This window comes from Phycodurus eques, chromosome 22 (genome assembly GCF_024500275.1).
Source record: "Phycodurus eques isolate BA_2022a chromosome 22, UOR_Pequ_1.1, whole genome shotgun sequence".
Lineage (NCBI taxonomy): Eukaryota > Metazoa > Chordata > Actinopteri > Syngnathiformes > Syngnathidae > Phycodurus > Phycodurus eques.
In genome coordinates, this window is record NC_084546.1 from 547,930 (window position 1) to 566,527 (window position 18,598).

The window sequence follows — 18,598 nt, forward strand, 5'->3', positions numbered from 1 at the left end:
GACGTGTTTGTAAATAAGTCTTTACTTGATTTGAGTCGTCGTGAAGTGGAATAAAAGTGTTCACAATCACGTGGAATGGACAATCACAAACATTTCACTCAAATTGAACAAAAAACAAAACAAAACTGAATTAAACGTTCGTCAACTGATGATTTAGAACGCGAACAATCTTTTTATTCCTCCAGCTGGATTATGATGCTGATTTTGTCCTTGGAATGTCACTCAATAAAAAACAAAAACCATAAAATCATCGGGAACCCTGTCCAGTCCAAAGAGTTCCTCCAATCTAAAAGTGTGCTCGGACGCCGGCGGCGTCCGTGTAGTTTCGGAGTTTAGGCTGCGGTGGCGCCGTCTCGCTTTCCGATCTGACAGTACAGGATCATCGAGAAAACCATCCCGGCGATCTGCGGACCGACACGCAAAACTCTTCAAGGCTGAGTCTGTGTGTGTGTGTGTGTGTGTGTGTGTGCGCGGGCACGTTTGAGACGCGTGTGTGCGCGTGTGTGTGTGTGTGTGTGTGTGCGTGTGTGTTCTGACCAGCAGGATGGCGATGGTGAATGCGATGCCGATGACCACTTCCATGTGTTTCTCCAGCAGACCGACGATCCGAACGGAGCACGGCTGCACAACACATATCGCTTGAACGCTCACTGACACGCATGCGCGCGCGCACACACTTTAACACATGCTAAAACAAACACACTAACACAGAAACTAAAACACACAATGGCACACACAAAACCACACAAACTAAAAACCTCCAAATACATACACACTAAAAAGCGCAGACAGACAGACACACGTGGCCAGATCGCGTGCAGTTACCGTGCTGTACAGGCCGGCGGCGCCGCATTCGGGCTCGCCGTGGGCACATCGGCACGAGTCGGGGACCGCGTCCCAGTCGGACGTGCCGTTCGCCAGGCCGCAACACTTCAGCTGGACGCCGGCAAACGGGCGGTTAGCACGTGCGCGCGCGTAGATGAGCAACGACGTGGAGTGAGCGAGGCGTCACCTCCTCCTGCAGCTTGTCCAGGTCCTTCCTGACGTTCTCGGGCTGACTCGACAGCGGCGTGAACTTCTGCAGACGCTCCTTCACCCACTCCTTCACCTACACGCGCGCCCGCACACGCACCTCACGTCTTCCGCTACGTCACAAACACTCGACGAGCGGCCGTACCTTCTTCTCGCCCACGGCGCCCAGAATTCCCGCTGCCAGGAGGAGGATGAAGATGAGGAGGAGGCTGGCGAAGAACTGGAGGAGAAGAAAGAAGAAAAACAAAGGAAAAAGTACAAAAAGGGCAAAAGAAAGAGAAAAAGAAGAATTAGTGGACTTTAGTGCAGTGTGGCAGTGAGCAGGTGACTCGTCCTGCCCCACTTGGATTTCAGATCTTTTATTGTCCAACTTTTGGCACATTTTTCTGTCGGACAAAAAGGAGCTGAACATCAAAATTGACCGCTGTGACAGCTGTTTTTCTTTTTTCTTTCCACTTTTGTGCCTTTCAGTGACTCTTCCAGACTCTCTGTTGCTACGCTTAGCGGCCGCTTCCTGCCGGGTGGCGAGGAGGAACTGTTGTGCAATCGTTACGCCGTCGCACACCGAGCGACGCGGCCTAACCCGACCGAGTTCTCGCACCGGTGCGCCGGTTTCAAAATGGCCTCTGTCGCCGACGTCCACGCTTTGTGTCAAGCCGCTTCCGTGACAATCGCGCCGTGTTTTATGGTTCGACAGTTCAACATAGTGAACACGGAGTCTCAAATCCCGATAAAGGACTGCAGTTACCGTCGCTCAATCACATCGCCCAATATACGGGTTTGAGTGGCCAACTGTCTTCTTTTTTTTTTTTTTTTTTTTTTGACGGCGGTCGGGTCGGCCGCGCGGCGCAGACTTCGCTGCCGTCTTGGTCTCGTGATGTCAAAACCGCAACACAAAACCACATTCAAACTCAAACACGACATTCTTGGCCCATTTGTGGATTTTGCCTTGTTTGAGAAGAGCAAGTGGTGCAAAAACTATGAAAATATTCAACAGTTAAACAGTCAAACGTTTCCACAGGCTCTAATGAAGTTGCTATAGCAACTATTATAACTGCTCCAATTCTCGTTATTAACAAGCAATTGTCAATGTTACAATTGTGCGTGCGTGCGCTTCTGACCAGGATGAGCAGGCATCGGTTCTCCTTGATGGCGCCGCAGCACCCCAGGAAGCCCAACACCATGATGATGACGCCCACGGCGATCAGGAGGTCGATGCCCGGGAGAGACTCGTCGGTGATCTGATCATTCGCGTCCGCAAAGCAAAGCAAAGCAACGGTCCGTAATCGATCGCGATCGGGAGGAAATTGCCGTCGAACGGTTTCTCACCAAGTTGCCGTCCTTGTTGACTTTCAGGTAGATGGACACGCCCAGGATGATGCAGCCGCTCAGCTGCGCACGCACACGCACGCAAGTCAGGTGTTTCCTCGCCAAAGTGGGCCGACCGCTCGGCTTTCGGGTTTGCCGCGCTGCCCCTCGTGCGATCGGCTGATCAATTTTTCATTAGCCGATCGGCCGCCGCTAATCAGCCCTCCTCAATATTTCATCGTTCCCATGGACACAGACTGCTTCCTGACAATGATGTCATGGAACGGGAATCGAACGACGGTCTTTGTTTTTTTTCCCTCTCTCGACGTTCTTTAAGTTGACCCGACGAGAATTCCCATCAAAGGAAGCCAGGAATATTTGTGGCATCATTTTTTTTGTTATTATTAAAATTGGTTGATGAATTTTCTTTTTTATTTCATATCATGAACAAACGTGCAGATTTTTTTGTAAATTAAAATAATAGATTTTTGTTATTATTATGACTTGTCATTAAAATTGCAATAAAAATGACAATGAATTTGTGTATTGAATTGACCTATTTTACACACAGTACACATTTTATTTGATTAAATCATTATAAAATTACAATTTCAGAAATAAATGAGTTTACAAAAATAAAAAAATACATGTACATACATAAATTAATTCTAATATATGAAGAGTTCAAATGCAAAAGCAGAAATCTGCCTATTTTTGTCAAAAGATGAAAATTATTATTTTTGAAATTCCTGGTACCAGTTTAAGGCTCATCATTTTTATTTGTCTTTTTGTCGAAATAATGCTTGACATTTTTTTTTTTTTTCCATTTTAGAAAAGGGCATCTTACTGAAATAAATTGGCTGGCCCTGCTGCCCGTTTAGAAAATCAACCTGGACCCTTTACTGCAAAAGTCTGCACACCCCTGCTACAAAATCAAAGGACTGACTGTATTAACTCATTCACTGCCATCGAAGGCTACTGAATTCAAAGATCCACGTTAACACGGAGGATCGGTGGTGATTAATCGGTGCGTTCATGTTTTGCCGTGACTCATGTGGCCTGTCGGTGGCGTCACGGAGAAACAAAGTTGCAGTGAGTATTGGTAGCATGGCTAACGCAGCTAATGCAGCACATTCCATACACTGCCACGCTGCAATTCAAATCGCTTGACTCTGTGTGTGTGTGTGTGTGTGTGAGAAACATACATTGTCTTACAATTATTATGATCATTTTTTTCAAAACATGTTCCACTTGCGTTGACACGTTTGTGCTGTGTGACAAAACCGGAGAACGCGCGCAATGACCACCGAAATGGAAGTCGGGGCGCATAGCAGGCCCACGCCCTGAAACCACGTGTGTGTGTGTGTGTGTGTGTGTGCGCGCGCGCGTTTACGCGTGTGTGTCTATATGAGGGAGGGCAAGGCAGCCGACAAACCCGTTTTGAACATAAAAGACCTTCGGGTCACATCACACTGCGCTACCAAACATTTGGAACACGCTAGCTAACACTTTCCATGATAGTCGACTAATAAATACTGAAAATTGAAAATAAACGTGAAAGTGAAGTACACTGGTCCAGGAAGTAGTCTCGTAAACATGTTATCAATAAAAAGTAGGCTGGTAAACGGTCAAAATAAAAAAGTAAGACGAGTGAACAATGTAAATGAAAAATAAGACCAAATTTAAAAAGTTGACTCGTAAACACTCAATACAAAAATAGAGTAGTAAACACGAAAAATAAAAACGTAGGCAAGTTAACAGTCTCTCTAAATAAAAATAGTAGACTGTAAGCATTAAAATAAAATAAAAGGAGACTTGTAAAGTGTCAAAATAAAAGGGTGCTCCATTTCCTGTGCAGTTTACTCGGTTCAGGGTCACGGAGATTTGAGGTGCACTGTCGCGACACGCTTGACTTGTCCCAATTGTAAACGCTCAAAATAAAAAACAGACGAGTAAACCCTCAAAATGGAATCGACACAAATGAAAAATGTTAAACACGAACACGAGAAGGGAAAGTTGACTAGCACACGTTGTGAATCGAAAACACACAAATGAATGTGTAAACTGTGACGGAACTTCTTTGCTTAACTTGCAATCGCTGTAGTTATGAGTTGTCTCACCCAGAAGAGAAGGTTGAAGAAGAAGAGCAAATATTTGATGCATTTGTTGACGGCCATGGCGTTGCGCTGCTCGTCCAGATCAAACTTCTTCGCTCGTTGGCTCATTCGCCGAGCCTGCTCGACCTGTTCCCACGGGCCACGCCCCTCCTCGCCCTCCTCCAATCGAACCACCTGAAAAAGGCACCTGACAGGTGATTGACTGTTCTCACAATGCCCGGTGCTGCCTACTCACGTCACGTGACAGCCATTGTCACTTCACCATCGCCGATTGATTTGTGAGGACCAACTTTATCCAGCAGATGGCGCCACCTGCACACAAAAACAACAATACATCAACTTCACCAACACAAGCCTTTTTGTTCATGTCCCCACTTGATTTATTTGCATTTGGCATAAATGACTTATTTCCAAAACATATATACTTTTTTTTTTGCAGTGGCCCATGAAAAATGCCCAAACTTTTTCTTGTGTGTACATCAACTCACTTTCGTCTTTTTTTTTTTTTTAAATCCCCTTCAGCATCAGCACACACGATGACGATGATGAAGATGGAGGCTGAAGATGAAGATGTAGGGGGGCGGGGGGTGCTTCCTGGGCGGGGCTTGGCGTCCGTCGCAGCATCTTCGGGTTCGGGTCCTCGTCGGCACCGAGAGACCCGCTTCCGGTCCGCTGCGTTCCGAACTCAGCCGTGCGTGAGTGAACGTGACGATGAAGATGAAGACTCGACGAGACTAAGAGCAGACAAAGACGCACAAACGCGAGCACGCGCACGGAGCACACGCCATTGTCTCGGATCACGCACGCGCACAACGATGCTCGCGTCTCGGCTCGTACTCGCGGCCCAGCTGCTCGGTTCGGTCCGGGTAAGTAAGGCGACCTTTGAACTTCGGACGTCTGCCTGCGTGCGCACGTAGAAGAAAGATGCGTGTGCGTGCGTGTCGTCAAAGTGGGTCAGTCGGCTGCAGCCCGGCCGTGCACGCGCGCGGCGCGATCAGCAGCTGGGCGCGCGCGTGCACGTGCGCACGTTCGCGTTGTTGATGAAACGGGCCACTTAGCTCGTGCTCGTGTGTTAGCTGTGGCTAGCTGGAGCTGGCTAACAAAATGCTTGTAAGGAAGACGGCATAGTGGCGAACATGGCTGCCTCGCAGTTCCGAGGTTCTGGGTTAGAGAGAAACGCACTCAAAGTGTCCATGACTTCTTTGCCAATATATGAGCTGACACCGACTAGCGACTGGTTTGTTTCTTTGTTTGTGCCCCGACATTGTCTCCTGCTTAATAAACGCATTACACCCAACAGATGCCGGGTACTTTCTACAGTTGAGTAGAGAAATGGCGTTTTTGAAAATAAACGCCTCCCCCCGAATAGACGAGGGCGTCAAGTAGGTATGAGCTGAGATTAGCATTAGCAACATTAGCATTCAAGCGGCCCCCCCGAGAGGGGGGAGGGGCGGTGTCGGTGTCGGTGTCCATGGTGATGCTGGAATCTGACACACTTACTGAGCATCTCCGTTCTCTCTGTTGCCATGGAGACAGCGCCGCACAGCAGCCCCGCTTGAAGACGTTCGTTTTTTTGGGAAGGAGGTCATCGCAACCCCAATGAGCTTTCAAACACGCGTCGTGTGCGAAAGCGGGGGTTCTCAAATCGCGGGTCGCAGGCAGAACCGTCGTGGTTCGGGAGGTGGCCCTGACTTTCCAAAATATTACACGGGAAATACATAAATATGAGGGGGAAAAAAGTGTATCAGTAGGAAATAGAAAAATGTCAGATGAAACATGCACAAAAATTATTTTGAAAAACAATAATCAACAAATAGAAAACAAATATTAGATGGAAAAAATACAAATACTCAAGTATTTGTATTTTTTTTGAAAAAACTCGTCAAAAAAACAACAACTGAAAAATAGATGAAACAAATATTGGAAAAAGTAGAAAACCATGAGAAAAAAATACACAAACACAGGGAAGTCCTCAGTTAATGATGGTCTAACATAATAGCGGCTGAAATAAGTATTGAACACGTCACCATTTTTCTCACTAAATAGATTTCCAAAGGTGCGATTGACCTGAAAATTTCACCAGATGTTGGGAACAACCCAAGTAATCCATCCATACAAAGACAGCAGCACAAATAAGATCAGAAATTAAGTTGTGTGTAAAAACGTGAAATCACACAGGGAAAAGGTATTGAACACATAAGGCATGGAATGCCAAGACAACATCGAAAATCTATCAATCAAACAGCAATCCAGGCCCCTGGTTCGGTCCTAATTGATGGCCTACAAAAAGGTCTCATTGCCAAGGTGTGAGGCAAGACACAATGAATGATGGGGAAGAGCAGAGAGCTGTCTCGAGACCATCGCAAACTCATTGTTGCAAAACATAACGGTGGCACTGGTTACAGCTTCTGAACGCTCCCGTGAGCGCGGCTGGGGCCATAAATCGTAAGTGGAAAGCCAATCGTACCACCATAAATTGGCCCCGATCAGGTCGCAAGATTTCTGACAGAGCAGTGCAAAGAATAATCAGAAGAGTTGTCCAAGAGCCAAGGACCACCTGTGGAGAGCTTCAAAAAGACCTGGAATTAGCAACGGTTATCACTCGACAAACAGTGAGTAATGCACTCCGCCGCCATGGCCTGTAGGCGCGCTCACCACGCAAGACCCCATTGCTGAAAAAAAATAAAAAAGCCATGTCAACGCTCGTTTAAAGTTTGCTGAACAACATTTGGACAAGCCAGTTAAATACTGGAAGAATATAGTCTGGTCGGATGAGAGCAAAACTGAACTGTTTGGATGCCATAATGCACACCACGTTTGGAGGAGAAATGGCACTGCTCATCACCCTAAAAACACCATACCGACAGTGAAGTTGGGAGGTGGGAACATGATGCTGTGGGGCTGCTTTTCAGCAAATGGGACTGGTAAACTTGACAAGGAAACTCTCAATTGGTTTCAAAGAAAAAAAAAATACAGCTGCGAGAATGGCCCAGCCAATCACCTGACTCGAATCCAATGGAAAATCTCTGGAAAGAACTGAAACTCAAGGTCCATAAAAGACGCCCACAGAACTTTCAAGATTTGAAGACTGCTTGTGTGGAGCAATGGGCCAAAATCACACCAGAGCAATGCACGCGACTAGTTTCTCTATGCAGGAGCCGTCTTGAAGCTGTCATTGCAAAAAAAAAAAGGCTTTTGTGCAAAGTATTAAATACCAGTTGGTGTGTTCAATACTTTGCCCCTGTGTCATTTCACATTATTACACACAACTTCATTTCTGATCTTATTTGTTCTACTTTATGGATTACTTGGGTTGTTCCCAACATCTGGTGAAAGTTTCATGTCAATAGCACCTTTGGAAATATATTTAGTGAGAAAAATGGTGCTGTTAAATACTTATTTCAGCTGCTGTATGTTTCGTAATCACATATTTGTCTTTCAGTGAAAACGAGAAGAGATGAAAAATACAATAGCATTAAACAAAATCCTCAATTCGGGGAAAAACTAATGATTTAGATGAACAATTAAAATATAGGAAATATTGAAAAAAATAAGCCCCCCCCCCCCCCCAAAGGAAAAGATTAGCACAGGTTTTCATGTCTCTACAAAGATTCCCATGTGATGTCTTGGAAATACGATATAGTGTAAGCACTGGATACTTTACATTTTCATGATTGTATTGAACTCGACTTGACGACAATCAGAAAAAGCGAGTCAACACTTGAGCAGCGCTGTGCTCAACTAAAGAACCGACCTCGTTTGACGCTGACGACGGACAGGAAGAGGCGGTCGGGGTCGATACGCTGTGGCTGTCGTCATGTGACGGCCGAGCTGCAGACACAAAACAAAGAAGAAATTGAGCGCCGCAGCGTGAATGAGCGCTTATGTGCTGGCCTTCCGTCGCGGTGGCCCCGACAACATCTGCGCTCAACTCGTGACTTTCTCCCGCTGCGTCGTCGTTTCCGTCTCTTGCTCGAGGCTGAAGGTCCACGCACGCTGACACATTTCATGATAGCGTCGCATCTCAAGGCTTTTGATAGGAAACCGGAGAAACGGCAGAACAAGCACATGAATGCTGAGGAGCTGAAGTGAAATGCTGTAAAATTACACAAGATGAAGGAAATGTAGTCAGTGTTCTTCCGCTTATCAGGAGTCGGGTCACGAAGCTAGCGGTTTTAAAAGGGAAGCCCAGACTTCCCTCTCCACAGACAGCTACTTTGTCCAGCTCTTGCTGGGGGATCCAGAGTCATTCCGAGGCCAGCCGGGTGTCTCTCCAGCTTGTGCTGGGTGGTCCCTGTGGCCACACCCGGTGGGATGTACCTGGAACACTTCACCAGGAAAGAGTCCAGAATGCATCCTAACCAGGTGCCGGAACCACGGGCTTCTCTCGATGCAGAGGAGCAGAAGCCCAAGGGAAGAAGTAGGACACGCTGCAGAGGCACCATATCTACAATATCTCCCGGTTGGACACTTCAGAATGCCCCTGGAAGAGGTGCAAGAAGTAGCTGGGGAGAGGGAAGTCTGGGACGATGGCTACATTGAGTAATCTCATTTGTTTGAGTTCACATTCCTCGTGAATATGAACGCGGGTCCCCCATCGGGCTTATGAAACAACTGCATTCTGCGAATGTGACGCCCCATCTTTTGTGTTGCAGGTGATCCCCGCTTTCCAGGTGAGTCTGAGTGATGCCGGCCAGATCGTGGCGACCCTGGAGACTTCCGACCTTCGGGAGAACATCTCCGCGTACGCGGCGCAGATCTCCGGGGAGCCTCGGCCCGTCGTGATCCGGTTCGGGGGGGCTGGCGAGCCCCTGCTGTTCAACGCCACCTTCCACGGCCTGTGCTACAGCGTGGGCCTGCTGCTTCAACGAGGAACGCTGTGGTCCGGACCCGTCAAGACCGTGTCCATCCTCACCAGTAAGCAGACCGCACGCATCTACCGAGTCCTGTAACAGTCTTGATCTTTAGACCTTGAAACCCCAGCTCTCCTGCCGCCCTCAGGGCCGCTTCCTGTGAGCAGAGTGCAGATTTCCGACTACAAAGATTCTCCAGAGACCGGCGTGGTGTTTGACATTGACACACCGACCGGAAACATTTTCAGCAGAGTCAACATCAGCTACAGCGAAGGAAGCGAGAGGCGCTCCATGCTCTACAAAGGTGGTCGCATTCGGACCAAAAATCAATCAATCCATCAACGACTTGCAGGCACTCAGCAACCAATGAAAATTAGTTGCGGAGTGTCGGCAAATAATGACAACTAGTCGCAGACTGTCTGCAACTAATGCAAACTAGTTGCACGCAGTTGGCAACGAATGAAAACTACTAGCAGGCGGTAGGCAAGTAGTCAAATCGAGTTACTGGTGGTCAGTAACTGATGAACTCATGAAAACTAGTTGCAAGTCATGAAAATCCCGCACACCGCACCGTGCAACTCAACTGTTCAGAGCTGTCCGGTCACCTCACTCAGTTTGCGGCTGGTTTTTAACCAAGCGTGTTTTGTTATATTCTTCAGATTTCTACAAGGGGAAGACAGTGTTTAAGCACTGGCTACCGGGGATGTGCTACCGCAACATCACCTTCCAGCCAATCTCGGAGGCCAGCGCCTACCAGATGGCCATGAGGACGCAGAGTGACATCACCCACATGCCTGTGCATCACAGGATGGGTATGACGACTACCTAATCCCCAGCTAGGGACTTTAAAACAGTAGAGCCAAGACCTCAAAGTTTCTTCTCTGCAGTGCCGTATCCCCCCCTTAACATCTCATGGAAGATCGTGGATTTGAGCCAAAGCCCGACACAGGAAAGCCAACGAGCCCACCGACATTCCCGCGATGCCCCACGGATGGAAGAGGAGGCGGCGAAGCCCTCTGAGGAGCCACCGGCGGCCTCCAATGAGGAACCGTCGCACAACCTGAGCTCCACCACCGAGACCACGGACGCCCAGAACCACCGGTTGGACTCCACCAACGAGACCTCCGCTGACAGGGAGGATGAGTTTGTCAACGGCGAGTTGCACGAGTATGAGGACTCCAACGACGCGGGGTCGGCGATGGGTCTCCCCGCAGAGTCTTCGGTGCTGCCAACTAAGATGCCACCCGTCCTGCTCGAGGTGCGCTGGCTGCCCCCCAGAGCGCCCACCAGCTACGACGGCTTCAACGTCTACGTTCGCAGAGATGGTACGAAAACACTCTCGATGGGATTTGTCCTTGATATGTGTCCGTGGCATTGGTCTCCAAAGGTGGGGGACTCAAGTTTTAGGACTTGGGATTTGCTTGGCTAAAAATGATAAACGGAGTGTGCAAACATATTTTGTGACTGAGCAAGAGTATAACTTGCTGAACCCAATGATAATGGCTTGATTCAATTTGCTTGAAATTTAGTAGGAACTTGACCCGCTTGATTCATGGAACAGTAACTTGGGACATGCTCGATACTTGAAGGTAAACCCTTGAGACTTGCTTATGAGTTGTATTTATGTGACTTCCTCCCACCCCGGTCCAGGTAACGCCACGCAAACAGCCAGCGTAGATGAAAGCACTCACGAGTTCTTCACCGAGCTGACCGAGGCGGGAACGTACGACGTAAGAGTCACCGCGCTCAGCACGGCGGGAGACTGCGAGGCCAGAGAGAGCGCCGCAGACGCCGGGTTCACCTTCTACCTCAGTATGTCACCGTGGACATTTTCTCTCTCAAGTCAAACGTGTCAAACTCGAGGCCTGCGAGCCTGAGCTGGCCCTTCGTGTAATTTTGTAAATTCCTTCTTGCCCCCCGGAGCTAACATAACCTGTGTTCCATAATCAAAACAAGTTTGAGACACCCGCTTTAAACATCAGCCACCATCTTCCCCTGACTTGCGTTTTGTCTCCCAGGTCCTGACGGTGAGCTTCTGGGTGAGCTGCGGCAGCGTCCGCGGGCCGTCACTGTGCGATTGCTGGACTCCAGCACGGCCGCCGTGTCCTGGGCGCCGTCCTCGGAGCCCCACAACGGCAGCGTGGTGTCGGTGGTGTCCACCACCTGCCTGAAGCCCAGCCTGAGCCAGAGGATGGAGAGCAACTACTGTGGCGAGGTAACACTGCACTGCCGCATCACTCACTTATTAGCGCACTCAGGAAGGCTCACGTGACTTCGTTTTTGCACAGGAAAACTCAACCAGCGACATCATCGGTAACCTGACGCCAGGGGCTCAGTACCGGGTGGTGATCTATCACACTAATGGACCCCTGATCAGTCCTCCCTCAGAACCGGTCATCATGGATATTGGTCAGTAGCATCGTGTTAATAATCCGCAAAAGTTGAATGGAGGCAGCTGGACTATTCTTGATTTTTGAAGACCTTGCACCTATCATACAAAAGGCTTCTTTAGTTCATGTCTCCAGTGGAGATGGTTACGAGGACGGCTGCTGAATTAGCATTTTTTTGGAAGACAACCGGCTAACCAACTAATCCAACCAACCGCAGCCACCAACGATAACTAACAGACAACTGATCCACAGCAAGACAGTAACAAACTGCAACGACCACCAATATTAACCAACTAACCAACAACAGCCAACCAACGGCAAAAACTGACACCCACAACGACAACAAACACAGACAACAACCAATCAACGACGACAGCCCCTCAGAGACACGCATAGGGTGACGACTACTACTTTACCTTCGGGCTTGTCCCGTACGGGGTGGCCACAGCGCGTCATCCTTTTCCATGTAAGCCTATCTCCTGCATCCTCCTCTCTATCACCAACTGCCCTCACGACATCTATCAACCTTCTCTTTGGTCTTCCTTGAGCAAGTCTCTTGCTTGGCAGCTCCATCCTCATCATCCTTCTACCAATATACCCACTCTCTCTCTCTCTCTCGTCTGAACGTGTCCAAACCATCTCACCTTGGCTGTCCATCCGATGAGCTCATTTCTAATCCTCTCCAACCTGCTCACTCCTTGAGAGAACCTCAACATCTTCATTTGCTCTGCTTCCTGTCGTCTCTTCAGTGCCACTGTCTCTAATCCGTACATCATAGCTGGCCCTTTGTCCTTCATCCTAGTTACTCATAACTGAAAAGCGTTCTGGATTCAAGGTGAAACGTTTTCAACAAACAGTACTCCAGTTGTCGCCATTCAAATCTTACAGACTACAAAGCTCCACAGACGTATGGTGTTTATAATGTAGTGTGATTATAACGAACCATCGTGGTTGCACCAGAGCCCACGGGCGTCCGAGAGCTAGCCGTGTACCCGCTGAGCCCCACGGCGGTCATCTTGAGCTGGCAACGTCCGTACCACGTGGCCTTCCGCAAGTACGTTCTCCAGACCTTCTTCTTCAACCCGGTCACCTTGGGCTCCGAGTGGACCACCTACTACGAGATCGCTGCCACCGCCTCTGTCATCGCATCAGTGGTAAAAAACACAAAAGAGCCACACATTACCATGACGTGAGGTTTTGGTGGTCTTTATCTCGCGGTGTTGGGCTCTTTTTCAGAGGGTAACCGATCTGCTGCCGGCTTGGTACTATAACTTCCGCGTTACCATGGTGACATGGGGTGACCCGCCGCTCAGTTGCTGCGATAGCTCCACCATCAGCTTTGTGACAGGTACCTAGACTTCCAGTGAACCAAAACCAAAAGAACTGGAAGAAAACCCTAATGCAGCGATGCCCAATCTTTTTTGCACCGCGGACCAAAATCTGGACTCCAGCCTTCCTGTGCATAGTTAGCATGTTCGCCGGAGTCCCTGGAGAAAACCTGTGCTATGGCTTTTTCCAAAAACCCTGCTCGTCATCTTATTGGAAGACTCTAAAATTGTCCATCGGTGATTGTGAACGGTTGTTTCTCCATACGTGCCTTGACATCGGCTTGCAAGCAGTCCAGGGTATAGCTCGCAACCAACAAGCCAGTGAAGGGAAAATGTACTGGAGATCCCGAGGGAACAGGTACAGTAGGTATATGTCCATCCATGTCTGACAGCCTGATGCGGTTTTCCATTTAATGCGAGCTCCCGCTTCAATCGACATCTGACGCCCGGACAGTAAGATAGAAATAGGAATAAGGCTATAGAACATCCCTGACCATCCACGTTATTGAAGAGGAATGATTTAAGTCTGCTCTGAAACAGTCAGAGAGAGAGAGCGAGTCGGCCTTCTGGACCAAATCAGGGCGAGGGTTTAGAACGGAATGGTCAATAAACTCTTTTTTGATTCAGTGTCTCCGCCCTAACGAGCGTCGGCTTGTGTCGTGCAGCTCCGGAGGCGCCTCACATCTCCTCAGTGGATTACTCGCACGGCGTCCTCTACGTTCGCTGGACATACGGCGAACTCTTCGTGGACCTGTCGCACTCCAGGATCACGCACTGGCAGGTGGTGGCGGTCGGCAAGAAAGGTCCCGAGAGGAGCTACTCTGTGGATGTGAGTCTTCTGTTGTTGCTATGGCGTCGCCGCGTAGTTGCCAAGCTGTTTTTGGCCGTGACTTTGGTGTTACTGATTATTAAAGGCTCTCTGTTTGGTTGCTTAGTGAGAAAATCCAAGTTGATCCAAACGGTTCTCATGCTGAGCCGTGGACTCTTGATAGGCATGTCCAAATTGATTGCGTTCTTGTGCTTGCTGTGGTGTTTGTATTTTTTTGTTTATTTGGTAGGGACCGTGGGCAAATGACAATCAGGAAAAACAATACATTATAGTTTGCACCAGAGTGGAACTCTGAACTCATTTCCCTTTACAAATGTTTTTCCCTCACTAGTTTGTCCTCTATTCTTCCCCCCAATAGCTTAGTTTATCGTATAGTATATATAGAATAGTTTTGCCTTCTAAAAAGATTGAAGTCCTCTATTTTTTATCCTATACTAAATATGTTTAGATTCAATTTTTTTTCCCTCTTCTAGTTTTTTGTCCTCTCCAAATGTTTCAGTAACACACACGAACTCCGTCTTGCTGCGACTGCCCTTCATTCATCGTCTCGACAGTGAGAACCTTCCCCTCTCAGCACCCTGCGCTCATTTATTTATCAATACATTTCCATCTGTCTTTAATCCCCCTACCTAAGTCCTTGTCGCCTTGGTTTGTGTCAAACGTTTTGTGCGCTTTGTCGTTTGTCACCAATTTGCCAGGTAACTCGAAATGTGATGCGGGCCAGCCTGCCTCTGCCGCCCGGCGACATCTACAACCTGACGGTGACTGCGTGCACTGAGCGCAACCGGAACACGTCCCTTCCCAGCATCATCAAACTGGGTCAGTTCATTTGATACGTAATGATCATCAAGGAGATTCTGACAAGCCACGTTCGCCGTGTTTTTGCTCCAGAACCGGCTCCCCCCAGGTCCGTGTACGCCGTCAACGCCACGCACTCGTCGGTGACTCTGCTATGGAGCGAGGACGGCGTAGTGGACCACTACCAGGTGCTCTGCAAACCCAGCTCGGGCGGGAAAGAGGGGAAGGTGAGCCACCGGGAGGCGTCTGAAGCTCCTCGAGGAACATTTGCTCAGCTTCTTCTCGGTCCTCTTAAGGTCCGAGAGCCTCAGCTGTCCAGCTCGCACGTGCTCACCGTTTCCGGCCTGGTGCCCTCGTCCAGCTACAACTGCAGCGTGGTCAGCTTCAGCTACAGCACGCCCAGCAAGCCCGCCCACGTCACCGTCACCACTGCTGGTAGGTGTTGCACAGAAGCCATTTTGAGATCACTTTGCAAGTTGTTAGCGCACGGCTGAGCAAACGTTTGTCCTCAAGTGCCACATTTTTTAAAACAGACAGATTGGGCCAGCTTCTTTATAGATGAAGTAAAAAATAAATAAGTAAATAAATAAATATTTTTTTTTTTTTTTAAACAGAAGTCATAAGTCATTTTTAAACTGCATTTCAAATGAATTCACCAGTTATTTAATCAAATGAAAATGTTAAATGCAAAAATGAAAGAAAGATATGTATATGTGAAAAATAATGAACAAATACAGTTTACTGAAGACATTTATGGAAAACAAATGACGGGACTCTTGACAATGTAAACGCTTGGTGTGCCGGATTCGAGAACGAAGTGGGCCATACTTTGCTCAGCCCGCAGTTCGCATGATGTTCACGTGTGCGTGCGTGCGTGCGTGCGCACAGCCAAAGAGATGAACCCCAGCGTGGCCGCCATCTCGGCCTTGGCCGTCCTGAGCGTCCTGCTGCTGGGCCTGCTGCTTCTCTTCCTGCTGCTTCTCCGCAAGAAGCACCTGCAGATGAGCAGGTAGCAAAACCACCGGCGAGTTTCACTTGCGATTTTGCGGGCGGAACTTCACAATCCTCTCATCTGGTGTCCTGCCATCTTGCATTTCAGGGAGTGCGGCGCCGAGACCTTTGTCAATTTTGCCTCGTTCGAAAGAGACGGGAAGCTGCCTTACAATTGGTACCGTGTTGCTCCTCTTCTTTTTCTTCTTCTTGATGTTTGTGGCTAACATCAGACATGCTGGAGGCTGAGCGGGTGTTCCATTGCAACCAATCTCATCTCAGGCGCTAACACATTTGAGTTTATCCGCGAAGCGAAAAGGCCGGTTCCGCCCAATTCCGCCCGGAAATGCCGTTCATCCGTTCCAGCCTCCCCCAAAAAACAATTGTTGTGTTTGTTTTTCAATAAGGGAAAATAATATTGCACTTTATGAGAATAGGGTCATAACATAATTACCTGAAAAGTAAAGATTTGCTGCAATCCAGTTGGTGGTGCTGCTCTTTCTGGTGTGCCAGCCTTAGCCACTGGGGGCAGTACAATACTGTACAGCCACGCAGACGAAGAAGAGTAGTACTTCTACTACTACTACTACTACTACTGAAAGAGACTCCGCAAGATTCTGTAATATTCATCATTTTTACAGATGATAAATATGTGCCCGTGAGTAGCTATTGTTATATTACGGGTCTAAATGTGTTAGTCCACCATTTGTGTTCAAATATTCGTTGCTCCTAAAACTGCAACTCCGGATGCTAAGCATTAGCATTTCAACGGGATGTTCCGTTGTATGTTCGCATTAAGCTCGCTGCGGCCATTCTTAGAGGTCCCGTATTTTTGTCATTTAGACCTCCGTTGAGTGACTCTCTACCATGGACTTAGTGTAAAAGTGTCAATTTCATTTTCAAAAACACCTTGGTTTTGTCATACGAGTGAAAAGGCCCCCCCTGACAGCTACTTCTGTTTGAGCCACTTTGTCCATATTTGGCTAAGCCCCCTCTGATTGGTTGCCTCCCACTTGTGAGAGTCCACGTGTTTGATGGCGCTGGCTCGGGAGGGGAGAACTTCGCTGGGGACCTGGATAAGCTCGAGAAATTCCAATGAGCTGATTTCAGGCCTCTCGGCAGAAAAACGTCTGGGATTCACGAATGCGTGGACGATTTTAATGAATATTTCACGTTTACTGAGGCACCATAGCGACAATATTACATCCCAAATACGATAAAACGTTGGGTTTTGCAAAATATGTCCCCTTTTAGGCAACGTAGTTTGGTTGTCTTACAAACTACTGATCATTCTCTTTGTGGTTGGTTTAGTTTCAGTAAACTTCAGCTGGCACAGCTTGCTTGAAGTTTCTTTTTGGAACAACTGTTCACTGTTTGCCAAAGTGCTGCTTATTACAAAGCGAGTTGAACTGACTTCAGTGCCACCATACAGTGCTCGTATCTCAATCTCGCTCAAACTCCTGTGTCGGCTCACTCGTATCTCAAAGGACTGCCAAGCGTAACAGAGCTCAATGAAACCGAGTGAAAGTTAGCTCTTCTTCTTCACAAAAACGCTCATGCAAAAGTCCAAAGTATTTGCATTCAATCTGCTCTCTGATAAAATGATTTGGATTTTGAACGGAGTCAGTGTAGCGCGTTACGACGCGCTACACTGACTAATATTTACATTTTGTAATATATATTATACAATATCAGTATTTGATGGGCACATTATACTTGATTTGTGGCCATAAATTATTATTATTATTATTATTATTATTATTATTTTTTTTTAAACAAATTGATGTTTTCTACGCATGCGATACCTAATTCATGACCACAAATTAGCATTTTGTTGGCACGTTATATTTACATCGTGGCCACAATGGAGTATTTCACGGCCACAAATTTGCGTTTTGTGCACACGTTATACCGAATTTGTGGCCAGAAAATCTGCATTTAATGCACACATTATATCTACATTGTGGCCCTGATTTCCTATTTCCTGGCCACAAATTATACAGTACTTTATGTGCATGCTATATGGAAATCGTGTCCTCGGTTGAATTTCTTGGTCTCTGTCGTTAATGGTTACTAAAAATTGAGATTTGTGATTAATATATAAGAGCTGAAAGACGGTCAGTCAGTCATCGCTAAACGCTTCCAGTGCGTGCATCTGAGAGCTTTCGCAGTTTGTGGCTTTTTGTGTTCATTGATTAATGCGCGCGGGAGCAAATGAAGACGGACGGCGTGGGCCAATTGTCGGCTACGTCATAGTCGGGACGGAGGCAGAGCGCCGTCGACAGACCGGCCGTTGTGCATGAGTCATCAAGTGTGTGTTCAGCACTAAATGTTCCTCTTTGATTTACTAATGCAGCAGCGTGTTGGCGTGTCTGTGTGTGTTTATTATTATTTTTGTGTTCTATTTGAACCCCCCCAGGCGAAGAAGCCTCTTTGCCTTCCTTACCCTACTGCCATCCTGCCTTTGGACTGACTATCTTTTGGCTTTTTATATTAATCCCTGGTAAGTAAGCAAGCGAGCGAGCGAGGGAGGGAGGGAGCGCCCGTGTTGCCCGGGAGGAAAGGTCTGGTGAGCGCTCGGTCCACTTCACCCAAACATCGGCAAACGGAAGTACTCACATTGGATTTTTATAGGGGACGACGGATGGGCTAGATATACGTTGGAGATAATGTTTTAACATTTTTTGAAAGTTACATGTTGATGTCAAAAAAATCTGCCATCTTAGCCTGCAAATGAGAACATCGTCTCCGTTGCCTTACCTGAATGACTAAAGGTTGAGCAAATTACATAAATACATTTGAATGAAAGAATTCACGCTCATTTTAAATTGTATTATAATTAAATGATAAACCAGTTATTAATAAACTACAATAAAAGTTCTTATTTTACAAATATTTTTTGTATTTTATGGAAATGTTTTATTTTAAATCATCCTCATTGAAAGTGATTTTT

General features: G+C 47.5%; 2 protein-coding genes across 6 annotated transcripts in view; one reads left to right on the forward strand and one right to left on the reverse strand.

Annotated features, from left to right (window-relative positions):
- On the reverse strand, window positions 1-6,502 carry LOC133397382 (tetraspanin-8-like). Of its 2 annotated transcripts, XM_061668201.1 has the most exons (10): window positions 4,946-6,502; window positions 4,693-4,769; window positions 4,461-4,631; window positions 2,362-2,424; window positions 2,154-2,273; window positions 1,178-1,252; window positions 1,013-1,108; window positions 826-936; window positions 538-621; window positions 245-404 (listed from the first exon to the last, which is right to left on the reverse strand). In XM_061668201.1, exons 3-10 carry the CDS (start codon window positions 4,563-4,565, stop codon window positions 333-335), a joined length of 726 nt encoding a protein of 241 aa, XP_061524185.1. In that variant the 5' UTR covers window positions 4,566-4,631; window positions 4,693-4,769; window positions 4,946-6,502; the 3' UTR covers window positions 245-332. The 2 variants fall into 2 exon arrangements, with proteins under 2 accessions (XP_061524184.1, XP_061524185.1); XM_061668200.1 differs by lacking the exons at window positions 4,693-4,769; window positions 4,946-6,502 and having other exon boundaries at window positions 1-404; window positions 4,461-4,591.
- ptpro (protein tyrosine phosphatase receptor type O) overlaps window positions 5,060-18,598 on the forward strand; it is a 25,055-nt gene continuing 11,516 nt past the window's right edge. Inside the window, exons 1-17 of one of the 4 annotated variants that reach the window (XM_061668196.1) lie at window positions 5,060-5,323; window positions 9,113-9,374; window positions 9,459-9,614; window positions 9,970-10,122; window positions 10,198-10,635; window positions 10,961-11,122; window positions 11,329-11,525; window positions 11,599-11,719; window positions 12,661-12,854; window positions 12,937-13,048; window positions 13,694-13,857; window positions 14,556-14,676; window positions 14,749-14,882; window positions 14,952-15,090; window positions 15,544-15,664; window positions 15,755-15,823; window positions 18,065-18,148. In XM_061668196.1, the coding sequence (XP_061524180.1) occupies window positions 5,273-5,323; window positions 9,113-9,374; window positions 9,459-9,614; window positions 9,970-10,122; window positions 10,198-10,635; window positions 10,961-11,122; window positions 11,329-11,525; window positions 11,599-11,719; window positions 12,661-12,854; window positions 12,937-13,048; window positions 13,694-13,857; window positions 14,556-14,676; window positions 14,749-14,882; window positions 14,952-15,090; window positions 15,544-15,664; window positions 15,755-15,823; window positions 18,065-18,148 (2,678 nt within the window). In that variant the 5' untranslated portion in view covers window positions 5,060-5,272. Of the gene's footprint in view, window positions 5,324-8,211; window positions 8,950-9,112; window positions 9,375-9,458; window positions 9,615-9,969; window positions 10,123-10,197; window positions 10,636-10,960; window positions 11,123-11,328; window positions 11,526-11,598; window positions 11,720-12,660; window positions 12,855-12,936; window positions 13,049-13,693; window positions 13,858-14,555; window positions 14,677-14,748; window positions 14,883-14,951; window positions 15,091-15,543; window positions 15,665-15,754; window positions 15,824-18,064; window positions 18,149-18,598 lie in introns of those variants that run through there. The other 3 variants (XM_061668194.1, XM_061668195.1, XM_061668197.1) reach the window with 3 other exon arrangements.

Coding starts and splice junctions, on each gene's coding strand:
- LOC133397382 (XM_061668200.1), bottom strand. CDS start 4,503: ATGCATCAAATATTTGCTCTTCTTCTTCAACCTTCTCTTCTGG. Junction 1,253..2,153: donor ACCGATGCCTGCTCATCCTG/GTCAGAAGCGCA, acceptor CTTCTCCTCCAG/TTCTTCGCCAGCCTCCTCCT. Junction 937..1,012: donor TGGACAAGCTGCAGGAGGAG/GTGACGCCTCGC, acceptor GCCGGCGTCCAG/CTGAAGTGTTGCGGCCTGGC.